The following is a 24,529-nucleotide window of genomic DNA, read 5'->3' as shown; positions in this document are numbered from 1 at the left end:
AGATTGTTCTGTAAATGTTCAAATACAGCCGGCAGTGTTAAAGCATTCAGCCTGCAGAACTACATGCATCTGGGCCCTTTGATCACTTTATTCTTCTCAATGTCTTTGTGTCTGTATTTGGTACTGGATGTTTGCTCTTGTAGTTGTGGAACAGTGCCCAGCCCTACGGTGTTTATGTTGAAGTTACCATCATATGAGTTATAGTCTGTAGAACTTTAAACATGTTTAAAAAGGACACATTTTATGCAAAATGTACACGGAAGTCCTGCTGCCAAACTATGTCAGGTAAATAAGCGCTTTTAAACCACTGTCTTATTAGAAGAAAAGCTTAAATTATTTGAAAAAGAAGACAATGTATGTAATGGCAAAATGTATTCACTCTTTAAACGTTTGTCCAGTTGATAAACTTCAATTTTCTTTTGCTTTTTAGCTTAATTAATTCTGATTTCCCAGATATGTGACGTCAAAGGTAGCAATCTGGATGTCTCCTGTGCTGTTTTTAAGTCCATAAATCATCACAGACCTTCATTACAGCTCTGTGCTCTCTAACGTTGGTTTATCTTTCCTTGGTAATTCCCTCCCTGGCTGAAGCTAGGGTGCTAACACTTCCTTGGGTATAATGCAGAATATGTGTCCTTTAATGTTTGCGCCTCAAAAACCTCCTGGAAAAGTATTTGTGTTTCATTCTCATGTCTGTGTACTCTTATGTGTTGTGGTCTGTTCCACCTCATGACCTCATAAGGTGTATCCAGACAGTCCAAACCTTCATCTCATCATGTCAGAGGATGCAGAGGATGCAGACGATGCAAATGATGCAAATGATGCAGAGGATGCAGAGGATGCAGAGGATGCAGAGGATGCAGAGGATGTAGAGGATGCAGAGGATGCAGAGGATGCAAATTATGCAAATTATGCAAATGATGCAGAGGATGCAGATGATGCAAATGATGCAAATGATGCAGAGAATGCAGATGATGCAGAGAATGCAGATGATGCAGAGGATGCAGATGATGCAGAGGATGCAGAGAATGCAGAGGATGCAGATGATGCAGAGGATGCAGATGATGCAGAGGATGCAGAGGATGCAGAGAATGCAGAGGATGCAGATGATGCAGAGGATGCAGATGATGCAGAGGATGCAGAGAATGCAGAGGATGCAGATGATGCAGAGGATGCAGATGATGCAGATGATGCAGAGGATGCAGAGGATGCAGAGGATGCAGATGATGCAGAGGATGCAGAGGATGCAGAGGAGAGGGTCAGACGGACTCTGTTGTGCAGTATCATGATCATATTGCTCCATGAGGCTGCTCACGTGTTGTGTATTGTGCTTCCCAGAAAATACTTCCAGTTCATGAAATATAATATGTCACAATATTTAGGTTTAATATGTTGATTCATCACAGAAGATTTCCTCAGTGTATTTACGTCTATCATATCGTTTCAGCAGATTTTCAGATCTTGAGCTTGGCAGCTGGATAATTAAGCTCATTTATTCTCCGTTTTCATACTTAAAGAGCTCTGTGCATTATTTAAAAATAAAACCAAAGCTAAAGCTCATCACACATAAATGATGTCACTCACTGTGTCAATCATCTGTCGGACACAGCTCCAAATGACACAGGTTTTTCTCTGATAAACCCATAGGGAACTTTATCCAACTTCTTCTCATCTGTGGGTTAGAAGCGTGGATATATCAGTCTCTCTAAAATAAATAAGCCAAAAAATCACGTTTGAGTTGGCCTTTTATACAAATTGTACTTTACTTTATTAGTAGTCCCTGCATTTAGTCATATTGGTTTCAACGGAATTGTCAAAGGCGACAAAAGCTGTATCCACTGTCTCCCAACAGCCCCTTTACTCTTTTAATTGTTACTAAAAAGAAAGTAAAAGATGGAATCTGATTTTCCAGCGTACATAGCTTGTTCCATGTTTAATGAGAGTAAATCAGACAACCTTGATATTTGTGTACCCCAAAGGGAAAATCAGCTAAAATGTACAGTGTCATACAGTGAGGCTGGTGTGTATCTTTGTACGTCATAGTCTCATTCTGTATCGTGTTACAAGATACAATTTGTATTTTCTGCTAGTTTGCTTCTTCCCTTTGAATTATTTAAAAACATAACATCAATATTCTAAGAATAAATAAAAATATAGCCGCAAGCGGCAATGATCGGCCCTCGCCACACCGCCGCCGCCACGCCGCAAGAGGAGGGACAATTGGGGCGCTAACGCGCCCCAATTGTCCTTTTATTACGCCTACTGCTGAATCTGTGACGCTGTCACATCTTCTCCCCTTTGTTTTACCATCAAAAAGCAATTTTATTTTGAATTCTTGGCAAAATGTGCGGCTTTGCCGCACAGACACCGTGACTCTTTGAATAAAAATGTTGATAACTTTTGATGGTCCTGAAGATGAGTCTCACCAAATTTCAGGTTAATATGTCTAACGCCCTGAGGGGGAGGAGTTTGTGAAAGTATAGAGTGTCAGCATGTTCAAATTTCAGTGATCTGGCGATTTCCCCATTGGAATAACATGGGAGGATCCTGTCATCGCTACGGCTACGCCGTAACAATTATGACATGGGTCCCATTGACTTTTTGGATCAGGATGCCAAAATGGAATTTTGTGTCAAATTTCATAACATTTCAAAAAACTAAACCTTTTACTCCCCATGTAAAATTTTATTTCACTATATAGGGGGCGCTATCCTACCAAATGAATTTGTTTCACTTCAAGTAGGTTCAGAGCAAAGGGTTAAACAGTTGATTAAAATGTGACGCATTTCTGACTATGTATGCGCAATCAGAAGCGACTTTAAAATTTGGGAATTTTCTGAAATTCTAGCTACAGTTTGCGGCTTCACCGCACAGAGGGAAAGATATCAAAGTCATTTGAATAAATCAAAGTCATTTGAATAAATTTTGATGTCCCACTCCCCAACACCATGTTTACCAAATTTCAGCTGTTTCAGGCAAACGCCCTGGGAGGAGTTCGTAAAAGTATCACATATGGAAAAACTCCCGAGACGTGCTTAGCAGATTTTTATACAATATGGCCGACATTTGGTTGGGCGGACGGCGTTGCCGTAGTAATATTTTTCACTTCTCTTGTCACCATCTATCTCTGCACCAAATTTCATGATTCTACAATCAGATTTTTTTTGGCCATTTCCTATCTCTCAATAATTTTTTTGGGCATTTGGGGGCGCTGACGCGCCAATTTTTTTAATTATAGAAAAGGAAGATGGCCAGAATGTAGAGAGGCACGATTTTTAGAGGTGTGCACATTTTTGTGATTCTTCGTCAATGTCACTGGGTGAAAAATAGGGGGGTTGGTCCCGAGAAGAAGAAAGAATAATATTCCGATGCGAAAACAACGTTTCCCATTTTTCAAATATCATAAGATAAGATAAGATATTCCTTTATTGTCCCACATGGGCAAATTTCATATAAACTATACATTTTCGGAAAGCGCTCGCGCTTTCCTACCTCATGGTGTGGGTCCCTGGTCACTGACGGGTACTTTCGTTAATTTTGAGTGGGCTCCGCCCACTTTGTGTTTTTGGCCCTCTATACAGTAATAATGTTACATTTTTGCGTTACATGTTTATATGCACGGAACATGAGATAAGAGATAAGATAAGATATTCCTTTATTGTCCCACATGGGGAAATTTCATTGTTGCAACGCAGGTAGATCCAGAGGTAGATACAGAAGAAAAGATCACTTGTAGGAAGTCTGAAAAACACTTTCAGTAGAAGATCTCCTATAAACAAGAACTCCCATAGACAAACAAATAAATAAATACATAAATACCATGTCATGTGATCACGACAGTAATTGCACATGAATATGTGTCACGACGGCACATGGATTGCACATGGATTTCACAGTAATTGCACATATGACAGAATTGCACATGGTTAGGTCAGTATTGCGAGTGTTCAGTACTAACAGTTTTTGTTATAAAGTCTGACAGCAGCAGGAAGAGGTGGGGAACGTATTCGTGAGCTACTTACCGCAAAGCGGTCGTCATCCCCATATAAAGTGCACGTATAGTTCGCACTTTCGCACGGGCTTCGCCCGTTTACAACGGTAAGGTTCCATTTTCCTACTACTAATTAGTCTGCACGGGGCGTGCATGAGTGAAGGAGTGCGTTAGTGAGTGTTTGGAAGTGGGCGAGCGCTACGTGCGCACTTTCGCAGCCGTGCTTCGCACAGCCTTATGGAACTAATAGGCCTCGGGCCTAATTATTAATTAAGCGTGATTTGTTACATAAGGATCTGACATTTAGCACAGCAAGTTTCAGACTAGTTTCAGTGAGACTGGGCCTTATCTTTTCAAAGAGAATATGAATCAAATTTCACAGTTTGGGCATCCTCGCATTTTGTTTTTCCATCTGTGTGATGTGACTACAGAAATAGCACTAGAGGGGGCTATTTTTACACAGGGCCCCGGGTTGGTTTGATTTTTAATATGACTATAAGTCCCGGCAACGCTGAGACCCAGTGCATCCTAGCTATGGGGGAGGGGGGACGGGTGCTGGGGCTTTTGTTGGTGTAGCATGAGTAGCATTAGCGCAGGGAAGAGTTCGTCAGTGTTGACATCAGAACTCTTGATCTTGCTATATTAGGCGAGAGTATTTGTGTCTCTTTTTTCAGTCTCTGGTCGTTCTGTTTTGTCCTATTTACTTTATTTTAAAAAGAATAAAAACTACAAGCAGACATCAATGTAATGCAAATACAAAGAAAGCATAAATAAATGGAAACAAAAGTCACATTTAATCCAAAGTCTTGTCAATTTATCCATTTCCAAATTTCATCCATCCATTTGTCTAATGTCTGCCACGATGTCTATCCAGGCCTTTATTGTTTGTGTGGTTTGTGTCATCCATTTCTTTGTGATGGCCTTTTTTCCTGCCACCAGAAGTATAAGTCAAAGGTAACTGTTGATTGTGTCCATGGCAGTAGTTTTATGGCCACGGTACATCGTTTTTGACATTGACATCCCACTTCATTTTGGAACTGTCTGCAGTGCATTATTCATTTCATTTCAGTCCTCCTTCAAATGTGGTAAAGGAAATGCTTGGACAGACTTAGTTTTTGAGTTGCTCAAAACAATTTCAAGAATCCAGAATCGAGCAACGTAGAGCAGGGGTGCCCAATAAGTCGATCGCGATTGATCGCAGAGGCAGTGAGGGTCGATCGCTCCGGAAAGCTCCGGAAAGCGCACCGTGTAACGCAGAGGAAGGAGGAGAGAGGAAGTTCTGGTTAAGCTCAACCTTCTATCATTTAGCGTAGTTGTGGTCAGTATATTTCATTTTCAAAATACTCTGCTGTTTTAAATGGTCGAGTTAAACAGCAGATGTTCTCTCTTCTTTTTATATTGCACATTTGTATATGATAAACATTATTAGGCTGTTAATGAAAGCTACATTGTGTTTCTATAACATAATTATGGTTCAACAAAATAAAAACCTGCTTAATACTGACAATAAAATAATACTAAATCATACAATAATTTAGATCTATAGTAGATCTTCGGGCTTTGTCGAATATAGAAGTAGCTCATGAGCCGAAAGTGTGTGGGCCTCTGATGTAGAGGGTCTGTGGGTTTCCTTTGGGTTTCCTTTGGGTCCCTGCGCACATGGGCATTATGGATAATGAGACAGATGACATGGCAAGTAAAGGAGAGAACTGGAGTGCAGAGTGGTTCCAGGAGTGTTGGGATGGAGGTTTATAATCAAAGGACCTACTACATCCGTGTGGCAGGACATGTGGGATGGTGACAGCAAGAATCGCCTCCTCTATGCGATCAAACCATCTGTTAATCCAGGGGCCATATACACCAGGGGCCATATACACCAGGGGCCATATACACCGACAAAGACAGGAAAACAGAAGTGATTTTAAATAAGGATTGGGTCTGTGTGGTCTTGCCTGGGCAAACTTCAAACTCTTTTTATAACCTTAAACTTCATGCTATTAATGTGGCCTTCACAGAACAGCTGTATTTATACTGAGCTCTAAGTTTGTGGTTGTGACGTGACAAAATGTGGAAAAGTTCCAGGAGTATGGTTGATATGCGTAGCCAGATTGTAGTTGCCAGGTTTACTGAGAAATGCTGTCAAATAACAATGCTCCATTTGTAATTGTGACCCATTAAACGGCTATTTTAACATCTCTTGACTGTTTTCTGCCAAAGGACTTTGCATCCCTCATTTAACGGCTGAGGGATCTATGGGTTATGGGGACGGAAAACTCTTGATTGCTACTTCGCATTACACACGCTCAACCTGATCATAAACAAGTGGCTACTGTCAAAGCCAGTAGTCGAGGCAGTTCAGGCAGTTCCACAAAACAGAAACGTTTCAACACTCTTCACGCTACGCTTTGGAGACATATTCTCCATCAAAAAACTGGATATGTTTATGTGTGGACGGTCCCTCATCTGCCTGAAGAGTGGGTCCAGCTCGCCTCCGACGGTCCCTCATCTGCCTGAAGAGTGGGTCCAGCTCGCCTCCGACGGTCCCTCATCTGCCTGAAGAGTGGGTCCAGCTCGCCTCAGACGGTCCCTCATCTGCCTGAAGAGTGGGTCCAGCTCGCCTCCGACGGTCCCTCATCTGCCTGAAGAGTGGGTCCAGCTCGACTCAGACGGTCCCTCTTCTGCCTGAAGAGTGGGTCCAGCTCCAGTCTCCTCGTGTCCGTCTGTCCGTCTGTGAGAGTCGGATCTCTCCTTCACTGGAACTCCTCCAGGTTTCTACGCTTTTTTCCCAAAAAGGTTTTTTTTGTAGTTTTTCCTGGCCGAGAAGGAGAGTCTAAGGACAGAGGACCCTGGGACATCGTCCCTCGCCACCACAGACATTGTTGATTCATTTCTCCCTGTGGCCCTCAGAGGCAACTGTTGTTGTGATTTTGGGCCTTACAAAAATAAATTGATTTGATTTGATTTATACACTTTGAATTCTATGCGGCTAAAACATGTTTTAACTCACTACAGTGATCCTCGCTATAACGCGGTTCACTTTTCACGCTCTCGCTGCTTCGCGGATTTGCATCATGCATTGTGTTCTGCATTCTGATTGGCTAAACAGTCTCTCCGCGTCTTCTCTACCTGTGTCAATAACGTTATGGATTCATATGAACACGTACGTAAAACCTCTTGCCAAATTGAAGTTTGAGAGGCCGGTGAGAGCTTCAATGTTTTATGGAGTATTTCATTGTATAATAACTGTAAAAAAATAAAGGTTTCTACTTCGCGGATTTCGCCTATTGCGGGTTTGTTTTGGAACGTAACCCCCGCGATAAACGAGGGATCACTGTACTGCTAAAAATGACCAACCCAGGACCTTTTTGCTGTTAGGTTACAGTTTCAAATTAAAAAAAGAGGCAGTTTGAGGAAGCAAAGGTTTATTTTAGAATGCTTTCATGCTGATTGAGTGTGTCAGTAGTAAAAGGGGATGTCGTTCATGCAGAAGTCGGGCCGGAGGCTTTCGAAGGTGCAGTCGGACGTGGCCATGGAGCAGCCGCCGCAGTGACAGCCTAGAGCCACTGGATAGCGCACCACCGGGTCCACCCCAAACGGGCAGTCTGGCAGCTCCAGCTCACGGTAGACGAGGCCCCGGTATGTGCACACATCCTGGTAAACGCGATTGAATGCGATTTTCCTCACAGGGTCCTGCAAAAGTCAGTCACAGGTAGAAAAGATACAAATCTGAAAAATCTATTGATAACTGGAGGCACTGCTCTGTCTGAAGCTCTGTGACACAATCTGACCATAACGATCTGACAATGGGTGAGTTACTTCAAACTTAAGAGTTATTTGTTATCTTGTATTCATTTAGCTGTTTATAATGTTGTCCCATGTTCCAGAGCATCAGATAATCATGACTAGTCTCCAGACTTCTTTGTGTGTTATGAAAACAGGTTTTGACTGATATTTTTCAATAAAGCACAAGGCCCTTCATCCCATTGTGGAAGAGCGTGTGAATATTCTCTGCAAGGACCGTCTATCTTAGCTCGTGTCCTCACTGTCCACTGCATTGTCCAAAGTCCCTGAGAATGTGGCGGTCGACTTCCAGGAGACTGCAGAAGATTCAATTCAATTACATATATTTTTGTTCTTCAGGAGGAGAACCAGTTCTTCAGGAGAACCAGTTCTTCAGGGTTCTTCAGGAGGAGAACCAGTTCTTCAGGAGGAGAACCAGTTCTTCAGGAGAACCAGTTCTTCAGGAGAACCAGTTCTTCAGGAGGAGAACCAGTTGTTGTTGGATTTATATTTTATCTTATCTTAACTAATGTAATGTATCTTATGTGTGAACATTTATTCTGCTTTAATTTCTATGAGAAGTGCAGAAATACCTAGGAAAGGAGGGGGAAAGTGTTTTTCTAATTGTGTGAGCTGTTTTCCAGACGCAGTTTCTCATGAAAGACGAAAACAGATGGAAATACATTACTTGCTTCGCAACGACAGGACTAACTAACCTGTTAGCTTCACTACCAACTGTCTATGTCAACAGTGTAAAGTGCTGAGATGTATTAAAAGTGTGGGCCAGCTGTCCTAAATGTGACCTGTGATGAGACCCTTTCCACTTAGGAGCAGCTGGTTAATGTGTAACTAGTTATTCCTAAATAAAAGGAGAAGAGCGAACAGACACTGGGCCACTGTGGTTTACTTCTCTGTCCGCTCTCCTCCGGAGTAAAAACTAAATCTCTCTTGTCATCCTTACTCTCATTTAAGGAAATTTGGATTTTGTGCATCATTTCTTCAGGAGGAGAACCAGTTCTTCAGGAGGAGAACCATTCATATGGAGGAGAGACTGTTTCTCCACAGGTCATCGATGTGCCTGTTTTGTTGTTGTTGTTGTTGTTGTTTTATGGCGGTTGGCATCCAAGTGTTGCATTACCGCCAGACTTTATTCCTCAGACATCGTCGTAGTCCTTAAAAGTTATTCTTCCATTGCTTTGGTGTTACAAAGCCCATGAGGTCATGAGATGTCTTTGTTGTTGTATCCTTTAGGGTCAGAGTCCGACCGGCTTAATTCCAGGGCTGACTCTCCATCTTCCTCTCCTTCTTTGATGTTCGGTGTTTCCTCTGAATCCCCAAAAGTAGAACCTCCATCACTCCCACTCTCATTCAGCGCCTTTAGCCTGTTTTCTATATCTGCCCAATCAAACTCTTTTGTTCCAAGGAATCTCCCTGCAGCTTTAGCAATGATCCTGATCCTTTCAGTTCTACTTTGAGTCTGAGCAGCACAGTTTACAACATCCACCATAAAGAGTACAAAATCCTCTCTATCCACAACCAGGGTATTCTCATTAAGTCTGGAACCTCCACACTTGGAACCTCCACACTTGGAACCTTCACACTTGGAACCCCCGCACTTCTTGGGAGCATCGCTGGCTCCTCTCTCTGGGTTTACTTTAAACTCGTTACTTGAAACTTTCTTGACTGCATCTGCATAGGATATACCTTGAGAGTCCTGAATTTTCTGCACCTCAGCAGCTCTTTTGCTAAACTTGCATCCCCCGAAGGCAGAGCTATGTTCTTCCCCACAGTTACAGCACTTCAGTTTTGCACCCACGTCACACTTCCCATACTCATGGTCTCCTGCACATTTACCACATCTTTGCCTCCCTCTACAGACCGCTGCAATATGCCCAAAGAGTTGGCACTTAAAGCAACGCAGGGGCGGTGGAACATATGGCCTAACACCATAGCACATGAACCCAATGAACACCTTACTAGGCAGGCACCTCCCTTCAAGTGTTACCATTACCGACAAGCTGTCATATCTTACCCCAGACCGGGTCACCTTCAACCGCCTAGCGTCCACCACCTCAGCTCCAGTCAAATTCTCCTTGACTTCATCCACAGACGTCGCCGTAGGGACACCTACGATAACTCCTCTGACCATGTTTCTTTCAGCATCAGACACAAGAATGTCCTTTCCACCCAGACGTTTAGTTCCAATCGCCTTCCGTTGCTGAGCCGCGTCCTTGCACACGACCAGCAGCGAGCCATCTCTAAGGACACTCGCACTCTTGATCACTCCCACAGCTACAGTTAGGCTCTTTGACAATGCCACTGAATTCCACTCCTTAAAGGATGCACTATCCTGTGCAAGCTTTATGATCACCTTACAGTCTCTGCTCTCACCCCGGATATCAATAAGTGGGAGAAGAAGAAGAAAAGGCAATGAACAGATTAAATTAAAAATAAAGGTTTCTACTTCATGGATTTTGCCTATCGCGGGTTCTTTTTGGAACCCCGCGATAAACGAGGGTTCACTGTACTCACGGCTTGAAGCCTCCAGGACATTTAAAATACATCTTGTGCCTTTTTGGGGTTTGAAAGCAGTTCATCCACAGTGCTGGTGCTTTTGTTTTACATGATGATGTTTGATGATTATTGGCATTTTATTCAGATATCTTGTGTTTGTTTGTGTGTGTTGTTTAACAGGGCACTCACCAAAAAGAGAGCTTTTCGAACTGGGATTGTTCTGTAAAAATAAAAGATTGAAAAAAATAAAAAGGAAAAGGAAACAATTAAAAAAATGAATAAATCCCACTTGGTCCAGAGTCGATCTTTGATATAACCACATTTAAACTGACACTTCTGAGTGGAACAGGCACATCGACCTTTGACCTGTGGATCCAGATGATCTTCTCATGGTGAAGCGGTTTCTCCATATGAACGGTCCTTCATCTGCCTGGAAGGACTGGTTCTCCTCCTGAAGATCTGGTTCTCCTCCTGAAGAACTGGTTCTCCTCGTGAAGAACTGGTTCTCCTCCTGAAGAACTGGTTCTCCTCCTGAAGAACTGGTTCTCCTCCTGAAGAACTGGTTCTCCTCCTGAAGAACTGGTTCTCCTCCTGTGTGGAGTGGGCCCGCCTCTGTGTGGAGTGGGCCCGCCTCTGTGTGGAGTGGCCCCGCCTCTGTGTGGAGTGGCCCCGCCTCTGTGTGGAGTGGCCCCGCCTCTGTGTGGAGTGGGCCCGCCTCTGTGTGGAGTGGCCCCGCCTCTGTGTGGAGTGGGCCCGCCTCTGTGTGGAGTGGCCCCGCCTCTGTGTGGAGTGGGCCCGCCTCTGTGTGGAGTGGCCCCGCCTCTGTGTGGAGTGGCCCCGCCTCTGTGTGGAGTGGCCCCGCCTCTGTGTGGAGTGGCCCCGCCTGTGTGTGGAGTGGCCCCGCCTCTGTGTGGAGTGGCCCCGCCTCTGTGTGGAGTGGGCTCCGGCTTCTCACCAACTACAACTACGAGCCCCCTTCCGCAGGCGACCGAAAACTGGCCGAGAAACTCAACACCTTCTAGTCTAGGTTTGAAACCCCCTCCCCCACTTTGGCCACCTCTGCCATCGTGGACTTCAGGAAAGTCACAGCCCCCCTCTCACCATCTCAGACTCCCCCATCTCCACTGTGGACTCCCTCCACTTCCTCTGCACCACCATCACCAGGACCTCAAGTGGGAGGAGCCACCATCACCAGGACCTCAAGTGGGAGGAGCCACCATCACCAGGACCTGAAGTGGGAGGAGCCACCATCAGCTCCTCATCAAGAAGGTCCAGCTGAGGATGTACTTCCTGCAGCAGCTGAGGAAAGACAAGCTGATGATGGTGCAGTTCTACACGACCATCACCTCCTCCATCACCTCCTCCATCACCGTGTGGTACGCTGGAGCCACAGCCAGGGACAAACAGAGACTACAGCGCCCTCTGCTGAGAAGGTGATCGGCTGCAGACTTCATCTCTGCAGGACCTGTACGTCTCCAGGACTCTGGGACGAGCAGGTCGGATCACAGCCGACTCTTCTCACCCTGGATAGGGACTATTTGAGCCACTCCCCTCAGGCAGGAGGCCACTCCCCTCGGGCAGGAGGCCACTCCCCTCGGGCAGGAGGCCACTCCCCTCAGGCAGGAGGCCACTCCCCTCAGGCAGGAGGCCACTCCCCTCAGGCAGGAGGCTATGGTCCTTCCGGACCAGAACCTCCCTCCACAAGAATGTTTTTTCCCCTTTCTGCCGTCGGACTCTTCTTAATCACGTTCACTTTCTTCACTACATCTGTAAATGTTGTGTACGTTGTAAGCATATTGTCATTTTAATCCTACAGTGGACGTGAATTGTTTTTCTTTAATGCATACCCTTTTTAATTGTGTACATATTTGTAAGAGCACCTTGGTGGGACAGTGGCCACTGCAGATGGTGGTTTCCACAGTGAGACAGCGAGGACAGCCCTCCTTCTCCAGGGACACAGTCTGATTCACCAACTGGCAGCGCGGCAGGTGGAAGCCCTCTGCACACAACACACACCAGACTGGAATATGCCTTGGTTTGATTCACTTTTCATCATGCAACTGCAACAATCACATAACCCAATAATTAGATGGGATTTTGAGGATAAGAGAAATCTGATTTCAAAAACACAGTAATTCAATATTTTTTAGAGTAACTGTTTGGAAGACAAAGTTCATTGATAAAAAATGATTTAATTCTTTAAGATTTCCTTCTCCTTTTTGTTTTATTTCTTTGTCAAAACCAGATCTGGAAAATCTGAAGAAATCAGATGTAACTGTTACGTCCCATTTTAATCTGAGCCACTCTTATGGCATTAGTGGCCATTTTAAAGAGTTTGCACTAGTCATCGGCACATCAACAACATGTAATATTCTGGTATCACAGATACATTGTAGCAATGGCTATTTCGTAGTTTTGTTGGATCCAAAAATACACAAAACAGCGCCCCCTGTAGGTCTGGTCCAAATTTAACTTAACGTGGGGGTCGTGGGCGTCGTGGGGGTCGTGGGCGTCGTGAGCGTCGTGGGCGTCGTGGGGGTTGTGGGCGTCATGCGGGTCGTGGGGGTCGTGGGCGTCGTGGGGGTCGTAGGCGTCGTGGGGGTTGTGGGCGTCGTGGGGGTCGTGAGCGTCGTGGGGGTTGTGGGCGTCATGGGGGTCGTGGGCGTCGTGGGGGTCGTGGGCGTCATGCGGGTCGTGGGCGTCGTGGGGGTCGTAGGCGTCGTGGGGGTTGTGGGCGTCGTGGGGGTCGTGAGCGTCGTGGGGGTTGTGGGCGTCGTGGGGGTCGTGGGCGTCGTGGGCGTCATGCGGGTCGTGGGCGTCATGCGGGTCGTGGGCGTCGTGGGGGTTGTGGGGGTCGTGGGCGTCGTGGGGGTCGTGGGCGTCATGCGGGTCGTGGGCGTCGTGCGGGTCGTGGCCGTCGTGAGCGTCGTGGGGGTCGTGGGCGTCGTGGGGGTCGTGAGCGTCGTGGGGGTCGTGGGCGTCGTGGGGGTCGTGGGCGTCGTGGGGGTCGTGGGGGTCGTGAGGGTCGTGGGCGTCGTGGGGGTCGTGGGGGTCGTGGGCATCGTGGGGGTCGTGGGCGTCGTGGGGGTCGTGGGGGTCGTGGGGGTCGTGGGCATCGTGGGGGTCGTGGGCGTCGTGGGGGTCGTGGGCATCGTGGGGGTCGTGGGCGTCGTGGGGGTCGTGGGGGTCGTGGGGGTCGTGGGTTGGTAGTTTTGCAAGTCACTCAGTGTCAGATGGAAGCACAGGTTTGTATTTGAGAGTATTTCAGTTTGTATTTTAGCTTCAGACAGGTCTGGACATGTGCTGACTTAAGCAGGGGAACCTTCTGTGCAGTGTGTTATCAGGTCTACGGTTTAGTCTGTGGTGTCTTTGGTCTTGCCCATGGTAGTAGTGTGAGTCTGACTGACTGTGGGGTGGACAGGGGTCTTTATGCAGCTGACCAGCTCAAACAGCTGCTACTCATTTGGATGAATAAGTGGAGCAGAGGTGGACTTTATAAAGACAGACTAACAGGTCTTTGAGAGCCAGAATTCTTGCTGATTGGCAGGTGTTCTACTATGCACCTACGATTAAAAAAAAAAAATCAGATCTCTCCATAAATGTAGTTGACGATGTTAATCGTTGACTGAGGTTCAGGAGCTGGACCACGCCTCAACCTCCTACTCCTCCAGCACCCACGCCTCCACTCTTCAACCACACCCCTAATTACCCAGAAGCCCTATTTATACAGGCGTATCACAGCATCTCTGCTCTCTTGACATCTCTCATAATGTGACATTTATATGTTGGAGGATCAAACTCCTGCTGCTGTTCAGTTCTCTGTGTTTTTCCTTTTACTCTTCGTATGTCACCAACAGAGTGGCAGGAAATGCAAAACACGTCCGAGGGAAGTGCACCCTCTTGCTCTTGAAACTTACTCAATATTTTCCTTGTCACAGTGATTTTGGAACGGCATTATGAGGCTGGGTGTGAGGTTGAAGTCATGTGCCCTCTGCAAAATGAATTGGGGCTCACAACTGGAGTCTCAGATAACAGTTATGGAACCGCAGACTCCAGGGGTCTTTCTGCGTCACCTCCAACTCTAGATGTTTTCATAGCCTTGTTCTCCTTCTGCAGACTTCCCATCTCGACTCTCACCTCCTCTGCATCATCTGAGATCGGCCACTCCGACATGGTCAGCTTTCAGGACAACAAAGTCCAAGTACAGTTTACTGAAATGTGTGGAGTTTTCTGCTTTTCTGTCAGCTCATCAGCATCTGCCCCTGCCATTCAAGCATCGTCAGCTTTTGTAGTGTGTCCTTTAAGTTTACACCACTCTGAGGTGAACTTGTCACTCCCTGGAGATGAATTATTTTTTGTCTTTTGATTGCACTTTGAATTTGTATAGTTTTTATTTCAGCGGTGGGTAAATTGAGAGTGTTTGTTTAAAATAACATTATTCTGCTATCTCATATTCTCAAAGGCCCAAAGTCACCCACGACCTGTAACGGGAACAAGCAGATGTTCCAGTGCCAGGGCCATCAGTCCCCCGACCACCAGGTGAAGCTGCCAATTTACCATAAGCTTTAGGTTGTTTGGATGTTGAAGTATTCTTGTCTTTCGATGCCCTCACCATTGTTATAAGTCTGTGTGATGGAGTTAAAATGCACTTTATCAATGTTTGGTTTATTTTCCTCTGAGTATTTAAGTTTTTCAATGTTAAAAATGTGAATTTTATTATTTTGTAATTTTATTTTGAAATACCTGTGCACACTGCTTCCGCGCGTGTTGGTTTTCCCGCCAGCTTGACTTCCCCCCGCAGTGACATCATACAGCCTGCAGAGGGTGAGTTTTGCTCCGGAAACGTTCATGTATTTCATTGAATGAATACGTTTTTCAACCAAACACAAAGCGCTTGTTCGTGGAACACCACGTGAATGTTGTGAATGTGATTTTGTGCGGGTTGTATGCGTTATTCAATGAAATACGTACTATGTAGATCTAACGTAATTAATGTATGACCATGTTAGCTAACCATGTGCGCAGCTCACGTGCGTTTTTATTTCATAGGAGTGTGGAGGCATAAATGTATGCATGTCTTTTGCCACAGAAAAAAAAAATTGGACCAACGCTGTCTCCTCATCAATCGTATACGATGTGCTGGCGGAACCACACCCATTACATCTGTGTGGAACCATAGCTGTGCTACCTGCCCTGAGTTAGCTCAAAATACAACCCTGGGTAAAGAAATGATGAGGAAACCGTGTTACAATTTGGTTGAAATGTAGTATAATGACTGGTCCCAGCCTTCCTCTCTCACCTGCAGGAGGCGCAGACCAGATGGAGAGACAGGTCATGATGACAAGACTGGAGCCGAGTGGAGACAGGACTGTGGACACTGCCATGGTCCTGCAGTGAGGGACAGAAACACACCAGTTTCCAAATCAAACATTAAAATGAATCATCACCCGCTGTTTCGTTTGGAACTTTGATACAGAAACATAATGAAGGTAAATAAAACTAAACTCATTGTTTTATTTTGAGTCCTGATCAGAGCTTGGATATATATCAAAAATGTATATCACAGTCATTGTTTGAGATTAGAAAATGAAAAGTCTGCAAAGCATCATAAAGAAAGAAAACAAAACATACCTATACAACTATATATGATATATTCCTGACATGGATATAAATACTGGATACCTTTGGATTGTACTGTTGGTGGCAGGAAAAGGCCATATCAAAGAAATGGATGACAAACATCACAGACAATCAAGAACTGGACATAATAACAGACATCAGACAAATGGAAAAAATGACTGAGACTCTACACCAGCCGTAAAGAAGGAGGCGGGACTAGTGAGTGTGAGAGCCACTGTCCAGGACCAAACGTCCAAGGACAAGGCTCCTACAGAGGACGTGTTCAGAGAATGTCTCAGACAATGAGGGACAGAGGATGATGAGGTGCTGGAGGGACCATCATGGGAGGACACACCCCTACATGGGAGGACACGCCCCTACATGGGAGGACACGCCCCTACATGGGAGGACACGCCCCTACATGGGAGGACACACCCCTACATGGGAGGACACGCCCCTACATGGGAGGACACGCCCCCTACATGGGAGGACACGCCCCCACATGGGAGGACACGCCCCTACATGGGAGGACACGCCCCCTACATGGGAGGACACGCCCCCACATGGGAGGACACGCCCCTACATGGGAGGACACGCCCCTACATGGGAGGACACGCCCCTACATGGGAGGACACGCCCCTACAGTGCAATTACTGTCGTGATCACACGCAATGGTATTTATTTATTTATTTTTATCTTTATTATTTTCCATCCCTTGTTGGGAAATGGGGGGTTTTGTTTATAGGAGATCTTCTACTGAAAGTGTTTTTCAGACTTCCTATAAGTGATCTGTTCTTCTCTATCTACCTCTGTATCTACCTGCGTTGCACCAATGAAATTTCCCCATGTGGGACAATAAAGGAATATCTTATCTTATCTTAGACACATTTGTCAGAAATAAAATGTTCACTGATGCATCCAGGCACAAAGCCGAGGACATAGTGCATTTCTTTAAAAAGCCTCAGTGTTGTGAGGCACACTGCGGTCTCACCCCAGACCGCTAGGAGTAGCTGCCACTTTCCTCCCGGGCCCCTTGCACACTGTCCCAGCACTATCAGGCAACCCTCCGCCAACAGATGACGACGTAGGATCGCTGTTGACAGTACCAACAGGTGCAGCGCATTTGGCGCTCTATTACGCTCTGCCATTGAGACCAGAGAGTGGGAAGAAATGCACAGAATCAAAGTGGGTACTAAGGACAATAACCAGAGGGTACAGGCTCCAATTCACCACTGTGCCTCCTACATTCAATGGTCTGATTCCTTGTCAAGCTCAGGGAAACTCTGGATTCTGGATCTGAGAGCATTGAATTCGTATCTCAGGAGATACAAGTTTCGAATGTTCACACACTTGACCCTGATTTGCTTAATCCGTTCAGGTGATTAGTTCACATCGATCGATCTGAAAGATGCATATTTTCATATCCCAATACATCCCCCCTCACAGAAAATATCTGAGGTTTCGGTTCCAAGGCGTGTCATACAAGTACACAGTGCTTCCTTTCGGCCTCTCTCTGAGCCCGAGAGTGTAAAATGCACCGAGGCGGCGCTTGCCCCGCTCAGGGAGCATGGCATTTGCTTGGCCACTAATCTGGACGACTGGCTCCTGATGGCACGGTCACAACAGGAGGCTGTCGCTCACACACAGATTGTACTCGCTCACCTGCACAACTTAGGGTTTGTGGTGAACACAACCAAGAGTGTTTTACAGCCTAGTCAAAGCATCACTTTTCTGGGTCTGACCCTGGACTCTGTCAGTTACATGGCCCGCCTCCCTCCGGATAGGGTACGCACGTTCACAGGCACTTTGAACGAGTCACTCCGGAAAAACGGGTTTTATACTGTCTTAGTCTCAGACTCTTGGGTCTGATGGCGTCAGTGATCCTTGTGGTAAAGTTGGGCTAGCTTCACATGCAAAACTGAACAGAGAAGGAAGGGTGTTTCTATCCCTTATGTGTCTGGCCTGTCTGAAAAACTGCAGAGAATTTTTAGACAACACGAAGTCCCTGTTTATTTTAAACCAGGAAACACTTTAAGACAAAAACTGGTTCATCCTAAGGACAAGTTGCCGACTCAAAAACAGAGCAATGTAGTTTATTCGATCCAATGCAGTGAAGAAAGCTGTAAAGAACGTTACATAGGTGAGACGAAACAGCCTCTACACAAGAGGCTCTATCAGCACAGAAGAAATACTAGTTCAGGACCTCAGAGCGCCGTGCATCTCCATCTTGAAGCCTCTAATCACTCGTTTGAAGATGGTGAGGTGAAGGTTTTAAGCAGGGAGAAAAGATGGTTTGAAAGAGGAGTCAAGGAAGCTATTTTTGTTAAAAAAGAAAGACCTTCTTTAAATAGAAATGGAGGGCTAAGGTTTAATCTTCCTGTTATTTATAATGGTATACTGAACCCCTGGAAAGGTAGAGGACCAGGACCAGGACATTTAGATGCTAATCAGGTACTCAGGGTGGTTGAGCCAGGGTCTCACAAAGACAAAGAGGATTCTAATAGGCCATTAAGATTCTGAATAGGCTCGGTAGATACAAGGGGGGAGTTTCTGTTGAAACAAACAACTCTTTCTACTTCAGGAAGGCTCCGCCCAATGGGCTGGACTTACCACAGAATAGGATAAATATCGGAGTTCTCGACCTAAATTCTTTTATTGACAATGACTCTTGGATGAGAGTCAAAACGTCTAATTTTTCTAACTGAGTCCAGATGAAACAACTGAAGCTTTTTTCTACTATGGAACACGCCTGGACGAATGAGGGATTACACCCACATATTCACATGCAGGGTTTTCAGCTTTGGGTGTGTTCAAGGGCAAACCCGGGAACGGCATTTGGAGTCCTCGCCGCCGTCACGTTCACATAAATAAAGAGCTTATGGCAGTGGTTCTTTCACTGAAACGTTTTCTCCCATTCCTCAGGGGGCACCATGTGCTGGTGAGGACGGACAATGCATCCACGGTGGCTCACATAAATCGGCAAGGGGGACTACGCTCCCATCGCCTGCTTGCACGCTCTCGCAAACTTCTGTTATGGAGCAGTGTGCATCTTCTCTCTTTGAGAGCGACGCATGTACCTGGCGTACAGAATATAGGTGCAGATCTGCTCTCCTGGTGCAATCCCCTGTATGGGCTGAATGGCACCTGAACCCCGGCGTGGTGGATCAGATTTGGATCAGGTTTGGTCGTGCAGCAGTGGACCTATTTGCATTGGCAGAGAAGGTTCACTGTTCTCTGTTCATCTCCCTGCACGATCAATGTGCGCCACTGGGAGTAGACACGCTCTCCCACGAGTTGCCCCAGGTACCACTTTATGCTTTTCCTCCACTAACGTTGATTCCCTCCACCCTTCACAGTGTGAGGGAACACCGCCTGTCGCTGATACTGATCGACCCACACTGGCCATCCATGCCGTGGCTGTCAGAGGTGAAACAGTTACTGTAGGGGCGCCCTTTGGCTCTTCCCCTGCGCAGGGACCTCCTGACACAAGCGAAGGGGCAAATATTTAACCCTCACCCCGAGCGGCTCGCGCTAAAGGCCTGGCCCCTGAGTGGCTGAGCCTGACCGCAGCTGGTCTGTCTCAGAATGTTGTAAATACTATTCAGAGTTCCAGGGCCGCATCCACAAGGTCCCTCTATGACTGTATGTGGAACTGTTTTTGAGGAATGTTGCCTTAACGTGGGAGTGTTCCCTTTTGATTGTCAACTGAAAGTCATTTTGTCATTCCTGCAGGACCTTATTAATAAGAAGAAGGCATTCTTCACTATCAAGGTTTATTTGGCTGCTTTTTCCGCATGCCATGTTGGCTTTGATGGCAAGACAATGGGCCAGCAGCCAATATTTTGTCGATTCATGAAGGGTGCCAGGAGATTGTTGCCTGTGTCCAAACCCATGTCACCATCATGGAACCTGGCAGTTGTGCTAAAGGCTCTCACTGTCCATCCCTTTGAACCATCGGGGTACATTGACCTGAAATTGTAGTCACTTAAGACTATTTTGGCCAAGGCCACGTCTAAACTGCTTTTCAGCCTCCGCCCACACTTCTGCTGAGCTGCAGCGTTTGCACAGGTTATGTCCTGTCCGAGCTCTGAGCACCTATGTTCCTATGTTGAAAGATCATTTCCACAGGTGGATTAGCTGTTTCTGTCATGGGCTAAACCCCACAAGGGAAAACCTGTTTCCAAACGAAGACCTTTTCATTGGATTGTGGAAGCCATCTCGCTGGCTTATCCCACTGCAGGCCTTCAAATCCCGGTTGGTCTTAGAGCCCATTCTACCAGGGGCCTGGCAACATCCTGGGCCTATTTCAGGGATGTATCTATTCAGGATATCTGTACTGCTGCTAGTCGGCCTTCACCCTTGACATTTGCAAAGTTTTACAGAGAGAACTTTAGGTTACTTTCGTAACCCAAGTAGTCTGAGTAGCCTGAGTGAGATGTCTCACCAGAATGTTATGGTCTATCTGTCCAATGCAGTGAAGAAAATTGTAAAGAGTGGTACATAGGAGAGACTTAACAGCCACTTCACAAGAGGCTTTATCAGCACAAAAGACACTTGAGGTCAGGACCACAGAGCGCCGTGCATCTTCATGTTAAAGCCACAAACCACTCAATTGAAGACAGTGAGGTGAAGATTCCAAACAGGGAGAAAAGATGGTTTGTTGTGAGTTAAAGAGGCAATCTTTGTTAAAAAAGATAATCTGTACTGGAATGGAGGTTTAAGATTCAACCTTCCGGTCATATATAATAGCGTCTTGAAACCCTGGAGCAGTAGTTGCCCAGGCATCATTCTGATGACCAAAAACTCCCTTTAACAGGAGTGCAGTCCGGAGGGCAGGGCTTACTCAGAGTAGGATACATATCAGTGTTCCCAGACTTGATTCGCAGATAGAGAAGGACTCTTGGATGGGAGTCAAAATGTCTTGTTTTTTCCAATAACAGAGTCCAGATAATACAACTGAATCTTTTTCTACAGTAAAAAATAAAACAAAAAGGCTTCATTCTGGAAACTGGCATCAAACCCAATCCAAAAATATCCTGAAGAGAGGGAAGTCCAATCGTAATGAAGGAACTGGATATATAAGATCCCACCACGCCCCCTACTGCACTCTGTATATACTTTCAATTTACCACAAATCCAATCCCCCACATTTGACACATTATAGTAGATGTGTTTAGTCACAGAGTTTATGTACAAAAGCAGACGGCCAACATGGAGCATAAAGTCATTAGTCTCTTCAAATTAACAGAAATGTATCACCATTTGACCACAACCAGAACTCCCATGCCCCAAGCTGCCTGTGCCACGCTGTGGCTCCCTCTCTCATATTCAGTTTTCTGTGCTTTGCATCTTCCTGAGGAGCACCTCTGCTTCTCCTGGTGTTCTGAGGAGCACCTCTGCTTCTCCTGGTGTTCTGAGGAGCACCTCTGCTTCTCCCGGTGTTCTGAGGAGCACCTCTGCTTCTCCCGGTGTTCTGAGGAGCACCACTGCTTCTCCCGGTGTTCTGAGGAGCACCTCTGCTTCTCCTGGTGTTCTGAGGAGCACCTCTGCTTCTCCTGGTGTTCTGAGGAGCACCTCTGCTTCTCCTGGTGTTCTGAGGAGCACCTCTGCTTCTCCTGGTGTTCTGAGGAGCACCACTGCTTCTCCCGGTGTTCTGAGGAGCACCTCTGCTTCTCCTGGTGTTCTGAGGAGCACCTCTGCTTCTCCTGATGTTCTGAGGAGCACCTCTGCTTCTCCTGGTGTTCTGAGGAGCACCTCTGCTTCTCCTGGTGTTCTGAGGAGCACCTCTGCTTCTCCTGGTGTTCTGAGGAGCACCTCTGCTTCTCCTGGTGTTCTGAGGAGCACCACTGCTTCTCCCGGTGTTCTGAGGAGCACCTCTGCTTCTCCTGGTGTTCTGAGGAGCACCTCTGCTTCTCCTGGTGTTCTGAGGAGCACCTCTGCTTCTCCCGGTGTTCTGAGGAGCACCTCTGCTTCTCCTGGTGTTCTGAGGAGCACCTCTGCTTATCCCGGTGTTCTGAGGAGCACCACTGCTTCTCCCGGTGTTCTGAGGAGCACCTCTGCTTCTCCTGGTGTTCTGAGGAGCACCTCTGCTTCTCCCGGTGTTCTGAGGAGCACCTCTGCTTCTCCTGGTGTTCTGAGGAGCACCTCTGCTTCTCCTGGTGTTCTGAGGAGCACCACTGCTTCTCCCGGTGTTCTGAGGAGCACCTCTGCTTCTCCTGGTGTTCTGAGGAGCACCTCTGCTTCTCCTGATGTTCTGAGGAGCACCTCTGCTTCTCCTGATGTTCTGAGGAGCACCTCTGCTTCTCCTGGTGTTCTGAGGAGCACCTCTGCTTCTCCCGGTGTTCTGAGGAGCACCTCTGCTTCTCCTGGTGTTCTGAGGAGCACCTCTGCTTATCCCGGTGTTCTGAGGAGCACCACTGCTTCTCCCGGTGTTCTGAGGAGCACCTCTGCTTCTCCTGGTGTTCTGAGGAGCACCTCTGCTTCTCCTGGTGTTCTGAGGAGCACCTCTGCTTCTCCTGGTGTTCTGAGGAGCACCTCTGCTTCTCCCGGTGTTCTGAGGAGCACCTCTGCTTCTCCCGGTGTTCTGAGGACGTGTTTTTTACCTTCAAAAGTCACCAGATGAGTCGTGGGAAAAGAGAATGGATTATCTGGAGCAAAGAAGATGCTTGCCTTTTCCCTGGAGGTCTCCTTTAACTCTTGCAGCCTTCAAGACACGTTCCTTCACATGATCGTTAAGAAACCTCATAATCAGGCCTTGTGGTTTATCAGCTGCTGGTCTTGGTTGCCCAGGCGATGTGCTCTTTTGATTGTGATGGGAAGGACTTCAAGTCCTGAGCCGTCAAGGAGCTCAGGAATGATCCTCTCCAAGGAGCTTTCTGTATCTTCTCCTTCTTCTCCTTCTTCTACACCCACAAGCTTCAGGTTCGAACGACGGGCTCTGGACTCCAAACCCAGATCTTATTTTTCATGTTATTGCTCTCTGACTCCAGCGTGGTCACTCTGGCCCACAGCGCCTCCATCTGGGCCCTTACTGTCTGCAGATCGTCCGTATTGTCTGAAACACGCAGCTCAGCTTCCTCAAAGCGTGCTACGGTTATTCCTTCAGCTTTAGCAGTCACTGCCTCTGACACTGTCGGAGCTATGGTAGCTAACAACTCTGCTCTCAGAGACTCCATGGCACGCTGCACTTTGGACATCTAGAGCCACAGCCGATGACAAATTACATTCTCTTCCCCTTCCGAAGCAAAGAAGTCATGAGAGTCTCCATCCGGATCGGCAGGACTCTGCGTATCCGGCTCAGGTTTGTTAGCTGTGTTAGCCTTTGTTTTGGTCCTGTGGAGCTACAGGACTTGTGTCTTCCTTGTTTACTCATCTCTCTTCCTTGTTTTTTGGGATTAGGTGGGTCAAACGATGATTTTAAAACCATGTTTTGCAGCAGCGGTGTGAGGTACATCCACTCAGAGCGTCATCATGAGTTCTGTATCAGACTGTCCACCTCACAAAAAAATGGTGCCAACCCTATACATAGATCAGGCTCTTGAAATGAAACCAGACATTTTTGCATCAAGCATATGGAAAATTAAGCACTTTTTGTGAATTCTGGTCTAGACAAAAAGTCACTTCTATAATGTTGTGCTACAGCATCTAAAGCCTTACATTTAGTTATTTTTGTCATATGTCAGCGGAGAGGGCTATTCAAATGTATATGCTAAGTGAACTAGGAAGAGATGCTTGTCTGTTTATTTGCCTTTACTGACAACTCACATTTTTATCCTGACATTTTGTTTTATTTCATGGGTTAAAGATTTAAAAGGGGGCAAAAGAGGGAACAAAAAGTAACAATCTAACGAATCTATGCTCCTGATCGAACTGGTGAAACTGCATTGCCTGGATTTAAACCTAAATCAGCCGGATTAAAAGGCCCAGGAAGTCTTCAAGGCAGTGGGATAATGGAGTGTCACCAGAACTACAGAACTACAGAGCTACAGTTTGTGCTCCAGTAAAGCACCATCTGAATCCACTCAGCATCGCGTATCTCTGTCCTCTGCAATAGCAAATGGAATTGTAACTTTTGAAGTGTATTGGTTACAATTCTGCCAATTCCTACAAAATACAGCCCTTAGAATTACAGCAATTAGTGCGGCTGGTGGTGGAGTGGATAGAACATACAGTAGGCCAGGCCACAGCATTGTGAGTTTGAATTGCATGTCATTCCCCAGTCTCGTTCCCCTTTCACACTATACTGTCCTGTCAAATAAAGCCGACGGGACAAAAATTCCTTTATGAAAATAATAATAATAATAATAATAATAATTACAGCAAAAATATAAATTGCAAATTTTTTCTTTAGATTTAAAGCAGAAAGAAACGTGTAATTTTGTCTCAAGTGACACACGTGGCTCTTTACAGAATTTTTGGAAGCAAAGTAGTAAGCACAGGACATTTTAGTGTTTTTTGTTGAAATAAAACACATTTTTAATCCGACTTTGTGTACTGTATGACAAAAATAATAACAAAAAATACATAGAAATGTGTACAATGAAAATGTTGTACGTACCTGTGTGGTGTGTGGTGTGTTCTGGTGGTGTTAGAGCCATGTTGGGGTTTTTAAAGAGCAGCTCAGAG

At 46.2% G+C, this 24,529-nt stretch overlaps 1 protein-coding gene across 1 annotated transcript; it reads right to left on the bottom strand.

The window, feature by feature from the left end:
• Positions 1-7,396: 7,396 nt before the first annotated feature.
• lhb (luteinizing hormone subunit beta) lies at positions 7,397-24,529 on the bottom strand. The gene is made up of 4 exons (XM_072437356.1): positions 24,462-24,529; positions 15,585-15,673; positions 12,166-12,284; positions 7,397-7,681 (listed from the first exon to the last, which is right to left on the bottom strand). Exons 2-4 carry the CDS (start codon positions 15,667-15,669, stop codon positions 7,448-7,450), a joined length of 438 nt encoding a protein of 145 aa, XP_072293457.1. The 5' UTR covers positions 15,670-15,673; positions 24,462-24,529; the 3' UTR covers positions 7,397-7,447.

Source organism: Eucyclogobius newberryi, unplaced genomic scaffold (assembly GCF_026437365.1).
Source record: "Eucyclogobius newberryi isolate DKJ021-1_F unplaced genomic scaffold, fEucNew1.0.hap1 SCAF_8, whole genome shotgun sequence".
Classification (NCBI taxonomy): Eukaryota; Metazoa; Chordata; class Actinopteri; order Gobiiformes; family Gobiidae; genus Eucyclogobius; species Eucyclogobius newberryi.
Note: the sequence above shows the minus strand (reverse complement) of the source record. Positions and strands in the feature narration are given on the sequence as shown.